This window comes from Dendrobates tinctorius, unplaced genomic scaffold, assembly GCF_039654945.1.
Source record: "Dendrobates tinctorius isolate UK_male_01 unplaced genomic scaffold, ASM3965494v1 ptg000235l, whole genome shotgun sequence".
Taxonomy (NCBI): Eukaryota; Metazoa; Chordata; class Amphibia; order Anura; family Dendrobatidae; genus Dendrobates; species Dendrobates tinctorius.
Genome location: NW_027361902.1, coordinates 3,316,325 through 3,328,587, shown reverse-complemented (window position 1 = coordinate 3,328,587; position 12,263 = coordinate 3,316,325). Strand labels below are relative to the sequence as shown.

Below are 12,263 nucleotides of genomic sequence, written 5' to 3'. Positions count from 1 at the left end.
AATTCACGGTGATGTCCTCTCACTGTAAAATTAGAGGTTATCCTCTGCTTTTACTCTTAGGATAGGTGATCAATGTCCGCTCTGCCATAGTCCGGCATCCGGCACGATCAGCTGCTATCGGTGTCGGCGGCACCAGCTGGAAGTACTCACTTGCGGAGATGGCCGTCTACTAATAGTATCTGCAGCAGAGTACTGCACAACAGCCTCCTATTGATTTCAGAGGTGGATGCGATGTATCCTGCGGCAGCCACTACAAAAGTAGACGGAGCAGATTGGCAAGTGAGTACTTCCAGCCGACAGCAGACACCGATGACGAATGATAGGCGGGGTGCCGGATCCCGGCCGTTCAGACATTGATGACCTATATATGGCTTCGGCATAGGCCACCATATAGCAATATAAGTATAATTTAATTATTATTTACTGTCCTGAAGCTTGATCTCGAGCCATGGCAACTTGATGTATGAACGCTCTGTACAAAGATTGATCTTGTGAAAGGTCAAGGTCTCCTCTGCCGTTATTTTGCAGGCATCAGGTTATTGGGTTGCTGGTGTTCACCATGTTCCTTACATTCCTCCGACCATGATTTCCTTCTCCAGTGATTGCTCTCTTCATATGACGTGTCCAACGTAGGCAAGTCATAGATTGGTGACCCTTCCTTCGTGTGAAATGTCTGACTTGATTTGTTCAAAAAATTGATTTGTTTGTTCTTCTTGCCATCCATGGTATTGATAACATCCTTTTCCAGCACCATATTTCCAAGGTGTTGATTCTTCTTTTCATTTTGTTATCATCCAGGTTTCGCATCCATATATTACTACAGAAAAGAGCAAACTATGTATGAGCCGTGTCTTTGATGCCAGTGAAATGTTCTTCGATTTGAAGACTTTGCAGTTGTGAATTCTCTTACTTCTGAGTCGGGGCTCCCTCTGGTTGTTACTGTGGGTAGTGGAGCTGGCTGGATTGACAGAGGTCTGCCACCTGACGATGATGATTGGAAATCTGGGGATACTGATTGGGAGTATTTAAGTGAGCAGGCTACCCTCAATTGTTGCTGTTGATTAGTTCTTCCTGTGCAACTTGAGGTCTGCTGTTTCCTGCCATCCTCCTCGGTGACCTGTTCATAACACCTTGCTCAGTGACTTAATTGCTGATTTGCCCATAGTTATTATCCAATTGCCTTCCAGTGGAGTCATTGCTGCATCTTGAGTGATCATTGATCTGAATAGGATGAAGTGCTTCACAATGTCCAGTTAGTCACCATCTATCTCAAATGAGTCCCGGTCATGCCTAGTAAAAGTCAATGTCTTTGTCTTCTTTGTGTTGACTTGGAGTCCCATGTTCGAGCTTTCCATCTTGACACTCCGTAATAAGTCCTGCGTTCCATCTACGCTTGCTGCTATCAATGTTGCATCGTCTGCGTATTTAAGATAGTTGATGATTCATCCAGCAATTTTAATTCCTTCTTTTTCGGCCCTTCAGCCCTCCTGAAATTAGCTTCCGCATATAAATTGAAGACAAATTGTGACAGGATGCAAAGGTTCCTAATGAGGGTGATCGAATGGTTTGCTACACCCATATAATATTTGGCAGTGGTTGCCAAACTCCAGTCCTCGCGGACCCCAACAGGTCATGTTTTCAGGACTTCCTTAGTATTTCACGGGTGATGGAAGTATCATCAAGGCAACAGGAATTCTCTCACATGTCTAACACTATGGAAATCCTGAAAACATGAGCTGTTGTATTCCAAAGTTTCTGGTGATGAACACGGTGAAGGCTTTGCTGTTGTCAATGAGCCAAAAAAAAGATCACCTTGTTTTCTTTGGGTTTTTCCACTGTCGATCTAACGTTAGCAATCACATCTCGTGTTCCTGGGCCTTTCCTGAATGCTCCTTGCGTCACTGGCATCGTTCTTCATAGTAAGGCTGGACCCGTCTTTGTAGGATCTGCAGTGGTACTTTGCTGGAATGAGGTACGAGTGCAATAGTCGTTGGTTTCCACAGTCGGTGGTTTCTCCCTTCGGAATAGGAATAAACACGGATCTTGTCCAGTCCTTGGGCCATTTACCCGTGGGTCCATCTCTGCTGACACCGGCGTGTGATGACATCTACTGCTCCTTCACAAGACTTTATTGGAACAATGTCACATCCAGGCGCTTTGTTTTTTGACCAAAGTCTAATTGCTGCAACGAATTCATCTATCAAAATGTTCGGTTAGCTAGAATTTCCAGTCTCGGTTTCTTCCAGGATCACTGAATATAAATATAAGGTTGTCAAAAGGGACAAGCTGCCATTAGACTGTAAAAAAAAAAAGGTATTTATAGAATAGTGCAATCTACAATGAACAAAACCAGGGACCCTAACAGCCCCGACTCCAACCCTGAGGGGACATCCTACTGACTGCAAGGAACACGAGAGGTAAAGTGTGGCGGGACCCTCCATCCCAAAAGGGTGACACCGAGCGTCTCATACCTGGTGAGATAGGAGGCCGGAGATCATCCACCAAGATGTCCATGTACCGACCCTGGCGGCCGTCTACATAATTCCACTGTTCCATGGAGAAGTAGAGAGCACTGTCCTGACACCTGAGAGGAACCAGACAACCAACAAGAGTGACGTCACCCAGAATCCTCCAGTGTACACTGTATAATCTCCCAACAGTCTCCTCTACTCTCATCACCCAGAATCCTCCAGTGTACACTGTATAATCTCCCAGCAGTCTCCTCTACTCTCATAATCCAGAATCCTCCAGTGTATACTGTATAATCTCCCAACAGTCTCCTCTCATCACCCAGAATCCTCCAGTGTATACTGTATAATCTCCCAGCAGTCTCCTCTCATCACCCAGAATCCTCCAGTGTATACTGTATAATCTCCCAGCAGTCTCCTCTCATCACCCAGAATCCTCCAGTGTACACTGTATAATCTCCCAGCAGTCTCCTCTCATCACCCAGAATCCTCCAGTGTACACTGTATAATCTCCCAGCAGTCTCCTCTCATCACCCAGAATCCTCCAGTGTATACTGTATAATCTCCCAGCAGTCTCCTCTCATCACCCAGAATCCTCCAGTGTATACTGTATAATCTCCCAACAGTCTCCTCTACTCTCATCACCCAGAATCCTCCAGTGTACACTGTATAATCTCACAGCAGTCTCCTCTCATCACCCAGAATCCTCCAATGTACACTGTATAATCTCCCAGCAGTCTCCTCTCATCACCCAGAATCCTCCAGTGTATACTGTATAATCTCCCAGCAGTCTCATCTCATCACCCAGAATCCTCCAGTGTATACTGTATAATCTCCCAGCAGTCTCCTCTCATCACCCAGAATCCTCCAGTGTACACTGTATAATCTCCCAGCAGTCTCCTCTTATCACCCAGAATTCTGCAGTGTGCACTGTATAATCTCCCAGCAGTCTCTTCTCATCACCCAGAATCCTCCAGTGTATACTGTATAATCTCCCAGCAGTCTCCTCTCATCACCCAGAATCCTCCAGTGTATACTGTATAATCTCCCAGCAGTCTCCTCTCATCACCCAGAATCCTCCAGTGTATACTGTATAATCTCCCAGCAGTCTCCTCTCATCACCCAGAATCCTCCAGTGTATACTGTATAATCTCCCAGCAGTCTCCTCTCATCACCCAGAATCCTCCAGTGTATACTGTACAATCTCCCAGCAGTCTCCTCTCATCACCCAGAATCCTCCAGTGTATACTGTACAATCTCCCAGCAGTCTCCTCTCATCACCCAGAATCCTCCAGTGTATACTGTATAATCTCCCAGCAGTCTCCTCTCATCACCCAGAATCCTCCAGTGTATACTGTACAATCTCCCAGCAGTCTCCTCTCATCACCCAGAATGCTTCTGTGTATACTGTATAGTCTCCCAGCAGTCTCCTCTCATCACCCAGAATCCTCCAGTGTATACTGTATAATCTCCCAGCAGTCTCCTCTCATCACCCAGAATCCTCCAGTGTATACTGTACAATCTCCCAGCAGTCTCCTCTCATCACCCAGAATCCTCCAGTGTATACTGTATAATCTCCCAGCAGTCTCCTCTCATCACCCAGAATCCTCCAGTGTATACTGTATAATCTCCCAGCAGTCTCCTCTCATCACCCAGAATCCCCCAGTGTATACTGTACAATCTCCCAGCAGTCTCCTCTCATCACCCAGAATCCTCCAGTGTATACTGTATAATCTCCCAGCAGTCTCCTCTCATCACCCAGAATCCTCCAGTGTATACTGTATAATCTCCCAGCAGTCTCCTCTCATCACCCAGAATCCTCCAGTGTATACTGTACAATCTCCCAGCAGTCTCCTCTCATCACCCAGAATCCTCCAGTGTATACTGTATAATCTCCCAGCAGTCTCCTCTCATCACCCAGAATCCTCCAGTGTATACTGTATAATCTCCCAGCAGTCTCCTCTCATCACCCAGAATCCTCCAGTGTATACTGTACAATCTCCCAGCAGTCTCCTCTCATCACCCAGAATCCTCCAGTGTATACTGTATAATCTCCCAGCAGTCTCCTCTCATCACCCAGAATCCTCCAGTGTATACTGTATAATCTCCCAGCAGTCTCCTCTCATCACCCAGAATCCCCCAGTGTATACTGTACAATCTCCCAGCAGTCTCCTCTCCTCACCTGGAATCCTCCAGTGTATACTGTACAATCTCCCAGCAGTCTCCTCTCATCACCCAGAATCCTCCAGTGTATACTGTATAATCTCCCAGCAGTCTCCTCTCATCACCCAGAATCCCCCAGTGTATACTGTACAATCTCCCAGCAGTCTCCTCTCCTCACCTGGAATCCCCCAGTGTATACTGTATAATCTCCCAGCAGTCTCCTCTCCTCACCTGGAATCCTCCAGTGTACACTGTATAATCTCCCAGCAGTCTCCTCTCATCACCCAGAATCCTCCAGTGTATACTGTATAATCTCCCAGCAGTCTCCTCTCATCACGCAGAATCCTCCAGTGTACACTGTATAATCTCCCAGCAGTCTCCTCTCATCACCCAGAATCCTCCAGTGTATACTGTATAATCTCCCAGCAGTCTCCTCTCATCACGCAGAATCCTCCAGTGTACACTGTATAATCTCCCAGCAGTCTCCTCTCATCACCCAGAATCCTCCAGTGTACAATGTATAATCTCCCAGCAGTCTCCTCTCATCACCCAGAATACTCCAGTGTATACTGTACAATCTCCCAGCAGTCTCCTCTCATCACCCAGAATCCTCCAGTGTACAATGTATAATCTCCCAGCAGTCTCCTCTCATCACCCAGAATACTCCAGTGTATACTGTACAATCTCCCAGCAGTCTCCTCTCATCACCCAGAATCCTCCAGTGTACAATGTATAATCTCCCAGCAGTCTCCTCTCATCACCCAGAATACTCCAGTGTATACTGTACAATCTCCCAGCAGTCTCCTCTCATCACCCAGAATACTCCAGTGTATACTGTATAATCTCCCAGCAGTCTCCTCTCATCACCCAGAATCCTCCAGTGTATACTGTACAATCTCCCAGCAGTCTCCTCTCATCACCCAGAATCCTCCAGTGTATACTGTATAATCTCCCAGCAGTCTCCTCTCATCACCCAGAATACTCCAGTGTATACTGTATAATCTCCCAGCAGTCTCCTCTCATCACCCAGAATCCTCCAGTGTATACTGTACAATCTCCCAGCAGTCTCCTCTCATCACCCAGAATCCTCCAGTGTATACTGTATAATCTCCCAGCAGTCTCCTCTCATCACCCAGAATACTCCAGTGTATACTGTATAATCTCCCAGCAGTCTCCTCTCATCACCCAGAATCCTCCAGTGTATACTGTACAATCTCCCAGCAGTCTCCTCTCATCACCCAGAATCCTCCAGTGTATACTGTATAATCTCCCAACAGTCTCCTCTCATCACGCAGAATCCTCCAGTGTACACTGTATAATCTCCCAGCAGTCTCCTCTCATCACCCAGAATCCTCCAGTGTATACTGTATAATCTCCCAGCAGTCTCCTCTCATCACCCAGAATCCTCCAGTGTATACTGTACAATCTCCCAGCAGTCTCCTCTCATCACCCAGAATCCTCCAGTGTATACTGTATAATCTCCCAACAGTCTCCTCTCATCACGCAGAATCCTCCAGTGTACACTGTATAATCTCCCAGCAGTCTCCTCTCATCACCCAGAATCCTCCAGTGTATACTGTATAATCTCCCAGCAGTCTCCTCTCATCACCCAGAATACTCCAGTGTATACTGTACAATCTCCCAGCAGTCTCCTCTCATCACCCAGAATACTCCAGTGTATACTGTATAATCTCCCAGCAGTCTCCTCTCATCACCCAGAATCCTCCAGTGTATACTGTACAATCTCCCAGCAGTCTCCTCTCATCACCCAGAATCCTCCAGTGTATACTGTATAATCTCCCAGCAGTCTCCTCTCATCACCCAGAATACTCCAGTGTATACTGTATAATCTCCCAGCAGTCTCCTCTCATCACCCAGAATCCTCCAGTGTATACTGTACAATCTCCCAGCAGTCTCCTCTCATCACCCAGAATCCTCCAGTGTATACTGTATAATCTCCCAACAGTCTCCTCTCATCACGCAGAATCCTCCAGTGTACACTGTATAATCTCCCAGCAGTCTCCTCTCATCACCCAGAATCCTCCAGTGTATACTGTATAATCTCCCAGCAGTCTCCTCTCATCACCCAGAATCCTCCAGTGTATACTGTATAATCTCCCAGCAGTCTCCTCTCATCACCCAGAATCCTCCAGTGTATACTGTACAATCTCCCAGCAGTCTCCTCTCATCACCCAGAATCCTCCAGTGTACACTGTATAATCTCCCAGCAGTCTCCACTCCTCACCTGGAATCCTCCAGTGTATACTGTATAATCTCCCAGCAGTCTCCTCTCATCACCCAGAATCCTCCAGTGTATACTGTACAATCTCCCAGCAGTCTCCTCTCATCACCCAGAATCCTCCAGTGTATACTGTATAATCTCCCAGCAGTCTCCTCTCATCACCCAGAATCCTCCAGTGTATACTGTATAATCTCCCAGCAGTCTCCTCTCATCACCCAGAATCCTCCAGTGTACACTGTATAATCTCCCAGCAGTCTCCTCTCATCACCCAGAATCCTCCAGTGTATACTCTATAATCTCCCAGCAGTCTCCACTCCTCACCTGGAATCCTCCAGTGTATACTGTATAATCTCCCAGCAGTCTCCTCTCATCACCCAGAATCCTCCAGTGTATACTGTACAATCTCCCAGCAGTCTCCTCTCATCACCCAGAATCCTCCAGTGTATACTGTATAACCTCCCAGCAGTCTCCTCTCATCACCCAGAATCCTCCAGTGTATACTGTATAATCTCCCAGCAGTCTCCTCTCATCACCCAGAATCCTCCAGTGTACACTGTATAATCTCCCAGCAGTCTCCTCTCACCACCCAGAATCCTCCAGTGTATACTGTATAATCTCCCAGCAGTCTCCTCTCATCACCCAGAATCCTCCAGTGTACACTGTATAATCTCCCAGCAGTCTCCTCTCATCACCAAGAATCCTCTAGTGTACACTGTATAATCTCCCAGCAGTCTCCTCTCATCACCCAGAATCCTCTAGTGTACACTGTATAATCTCCCAGCAGTCTCCTCTCATCACCCAGAATCCTCCAGTGTACACTGTATAATCTCCCAGCAGTCTCCTCTCATCACCCAGAATCCTCCAGTGTATACTGTATAATCTCCCAGCAGTCTCCTCTCATCACCCAGAATCCTCCAGTGTACACTGTATAATCTCCCAGCAGTCTCCTCTCATCACCCAGAATCCTCTAGTGTATACTGTATAATCTCCCAGCAGTCTCCTCTCATCACCCAGAATCCTCCAGTGTACACTGTATAATCTCCCAGCAGTCTCCTCTCACCACCCAGAATCCTCCAGTGTGTACTGTACAATCTGCCAGCAGTCTCCTCTCATCACCCAGAATCCTCCAGTGTATACTGTATAACCTCCCAGCAGTCTCCTCTCACCACCCAGAATCCTCCAGTGTATACTGTATAATATCCCAGCAGTCTCCTCTCACCACCCAGAATCCTCCAGTGTGTACTGTATAATCTCCCAGCAGTCTCCTCTCATCACCCAGAATCCTCAAGTGTATACTGTATAATCTCCCAGCAGTCTCCTCTCATCACCCAGAATCCTCCAGTGTATACTGTATTATCTCCCAGCAGTCTCCTCTCACCACCCAGAATCCTCCAGTGTATACTGTATAATCTCCCAGCAGTCTCCTCTCATCACCCAGAATCCTCCAGTGTATACTGTATAATATCCCAGCAGTCTCCTCTCACCACCCAGAATCCTCCAGTGTGTACTGTATAATCTCCCAGCAGTCTCCTCTCATCACCCAGAATCCTCAAGTGTATACTGTATAATCTCCCAGCAGTCTCCTCTCATCACCCAGAATCCTCCAGTGTATACTGTATTATCTCCCAGCAGTCTCCTCTCACCACCCAGAATCCTCCAGTGTATACTGTATAATCTCCCAGCAGTCTCCTCTCATCACCCAGAATCCTCCAGTGTACACTGTATAATCTCCCAGCAGTCTCCACTCCTCACCTGGAATCCTCCAGTGTATACTGTATAATCTCCCAGCAGTCTCCTCTCATCACCCAGAATCCTCCAGTGTATACTGTACAATCTCCCAGCAGTCTCCTCTCATCACCCAGAATCCTCCAGTGTATACTGTATAATCTCCCAGCAGTCTCCTCTCATCACCCAGAATCCTCCAGTGTATACTGTATAATCTCCCAGCAGTCTCCTCTCATCACCCAGAATCCTCCAGTGTACACTGTATAATCTCCCAGCAGTCTCCACTCCTCACCTGGAATCCTCCAGTGTATACTGTATAATCTCCCAGCAGTCTCCTCTCATCACCCAGAATCCTCCAGTGTATACTGTACAATCTCCCAGCAGTCTCCTCTCATCACCCAGAATCCTCCAGTGTATACTGTATAACCTCCCAGCAGTCTCCTCTCACCACCCAGAATCCTCCAGTGTACACTGTATAATCTCCCAGCAGTCTCCACTCCTCACCTGGAATCCTCCAGTGTATACTGTATAATCTCCCAGCAGTCTCCTCTCATCACCCAGAATCCTCCAGTGTGTACTGTACAATCTGCCAGCAGTCTCCTCTCATCACCCAGAATCCTCCAGTGTATACTGTATAACCTCCCAGCAGTCTCCTCTCACCACCCAGAATCCTCCAGTGTATACTGTATAATATCCCAGCAGTCTCCTCTCACCACCCAGAATCCTCCAGTGTGTACTGTATAATCTCCCAGCAGTCTCCTCTCATCACCCAGAATCCTCTAGTGTACACTGTATAATCTCCCAGCAGTCTCCTCTCATCACCCAGAATCCTCAAGTGTATACTGTATAATCTCCCAGCAGTCTCCTCTCATCACCCAGAATCCTCCAGTGTATACTGTATAATCTCCCAGCAGTCTCCTCTCATCACCCAGAATCCTCCAGTGTACACTGTATAATCTCCCAGCAGTCTCCTCTCATCACCCAGAATCCTCCAGTGTATACTGTATTATCTCCCAGCAGTCTCCTCTCACCACCCAGAATCCTCAAGTGTATACTGTATAATCTCCCAGCAGTCTCCTCTCATCACCCAGAATCCTCCAGTGTATACTGTATTATCTCCCAGCAGTCTCTTCTCACCACCCAGAATCCTCAAGTGTATACTGTATAATCTCCCAGCAGTCTCCTCTCACCACCCAGAATCCTCCAGTGTATACTGTATAATCTCCCAGCAGTCTCCTCTCATCACCCAGAATCCTCCAGTGTATACTGTATAATCTCCCAGCAGTCTCCTCTCATCACCCAGAATCCTCCAGTGTATACTGTATAATCTCCCAGCAGTCTCCTCTCATCACCCAGAATCCTCCAGTGTACACTGTATAATCTCCCAGCAGTCTCCACTCCTCACCTGGAATCCTCCAGTGTATACTGTATAATCTCCCAGCAGTCTCCTCTCATCACCCAGAATCCTCCAGTGTATACTGTACAATCTCCCAGCAGTCTCCTCTCATCACCCAGAATCCTCCAGTGTATACTGTATAACCTCCCAGCAGTCTCCTCTCACCACCCAGAATCCTCCAGTGTACACTGTATAATCTCCCAGCAGTCTCCACTCCTCACCTGGAATCCTCCAGTGTATACTGTATAATCTCCCAGCAGTCTCCTCTCATCACCCAGAATCCTCCAGTGTGTACTGTACAATCTGCCAGCAGTCTCCTCTCATCACCCAGAATCCTCCAGTGTATACTGTATAACCTCCCAGCAGTCTCCTCTCACCACCCAGAATCCTCCAGTGTATACTGTATAATATCCCAGCAGTCTCCTCTCACCACCCAGAATCCTCCAGTGTGTACTGTATAATCTCCCAGCAGTCTCCTCTCATCACCCAGAATCCTCTAGTGTACACTGTATAATCTCCCAGCAGTCTCCTCTCATCACCCAGAATCCTCAAGTGTATACTGTATAATCTCCCAGCAGTCTCCTCTCATCACCCAGAATCCTCCAGTGTATACTGTATAATCTCCCAGCAGTCTCCTCTCATCACCCAGAATCCTCCAGTGTACACTGTATAATCTCCCAGCAGTCTCCTCTCATCACCCAGAATCCTCCAGTGTATACTGTATTATCTCCCAGCAGTCTCCTCTCACCACCCAGAATCCTCAAGTGTATACTGTATAATCTCCCAGCAGTCTCCTCTCATCACCCAGAATCCTCCAGTGTATACTGTATTATCTCCCAGCAGTCTCTTCTCACCACCCAGAATCCTCAAGTGTATACTGTATAATCTCCCAGCAGTCTCCTCTCACCACCCAGAATCCTCCAGTGTACTCTATATAATCTCCCAGCAGTCTCCTCTCATCACCCAGAATCCTCCAGTGTATACTGTATAATCTCCCAGCAGTCTCCTCTCCTCACCCAGAATCCTCCAGTGTACACTGTATAATCTCCCAGCAGTCTCTTCTCACCACCCAGAATCCTCCAGTGTATACTGTATTATCTCCCAGCAGTCTCCTCTCACCACCCAGAATCCTCAAGTGTATACTGTATAATCTCCCAGCAGTCTCCTCTCACCACCCAGAATCCTCCAGTGTATACTGTATAATCTCCCAGCAGTCTCCTCTCACCACCCAGAATCCTCCAGTGTATACTGTATAATATTCCAGCAGTCTCCTCTCACCACCCAGAATCCTCCAGTGTATACTGTATAACCTCCCAGCAGTCTCCTCTCATCACCCAGAATCCTCCAGTGTATACTGTATAATCTCCCAGCAGTCTCCTCTCATCACCCAGAATCCTCCAGTGTATACTGTATAATCTCCCAGCAGTCTCCTCTCATCACCCAGAATCCTCCAGTGTATACTGTATAATCTCCCAGCAGTCTCCTCTCACCACCCAGAATCCTCCAGTGTATACTGTATAATATTCCAGCAGTCTCCTCTCACCACCCAGAATCCTCCAGTGTATACTGTATAACCTCCCAGCAGTCTCCTCTCATCACCCAGAATCCTCCAGTGTATACTGTATAATCTCCCAGCAGTCTCCTCTCATCACCCAGAATCCCCCAGTGTATACTGTATAATCTCCCAGCAGTCTCCTCTCATCACCCAGAATCCTCCAGTGTATACTGTATAATCTCCCAGCAGTCTCCTCTCATCACCCAGAATCCTCCACTGTACACTGTATAATCTCCCAGCAGTCTCCTCTCATCACCCAGAATCCTCCAGTGTATACTGTATAATCTCCCAGCAGTCTCCTCTCATCACCCAGAATCCTCCAGTGTATACTGTATTATCTCCCAGCAGTCTCCTCTCACCACCCAGAATCCTCCAGTGTATACTGTATAATCTCCCAGCAGTCTCCTCTCACCAACCAGAATCCTCCAGTGTATACTGTATAATATTCCAGCAGTCTCCTCTCACCACCCAGAATCCTCCAGTGTATACTGTATAATCTCCCAGCAGTCTCCTCTCATCACCCAGAATCCTCCAGTGTATACTGTATAACCTCCCAGCAGTCTCCTCTCATCACCCAGAATCCTCCAGTGTATACTGTATAATATCCCAGCAGTCTCCTCTCACCACCCAGAATACTCCAGTGTATACTGTATAATCTCCCAGCAGTCTCCTCTCATCACCCAGAATCCTCCAGTGTATACTGTATAACCTCCC

At 47.3% G+C, this 12,263-nt stretch overlaps 1 protein-coding gene across 2 annotated transcripts in view; it reads right to left on the bottom strand.

Moving 5' to 3' along the window:
• The window catches only part of LOC141060344 (uncharacterized), a 241,464-nt gene that overhangs the window by 140,451 nt on the left and 88,750 nt on the right, over positions 1 to 12,263 (bottom strand). For both annotated transcript variants that reach the window (XM_073556554.1, XM_073556555.1), the window contains exon 3: positions 2,472 to 2,584. In XM_073556554.1, coding sequence (XP_073412655.1) covers positions 2,472 to 2,556 — 85 coding nt within the window. In that variant the 5' untranslated portion in view covers positions 2,557 to 2,584. The remainder of the gene's footprint in view (positions 1 to 2,471; positions 2,585 to 12,263) is intronic.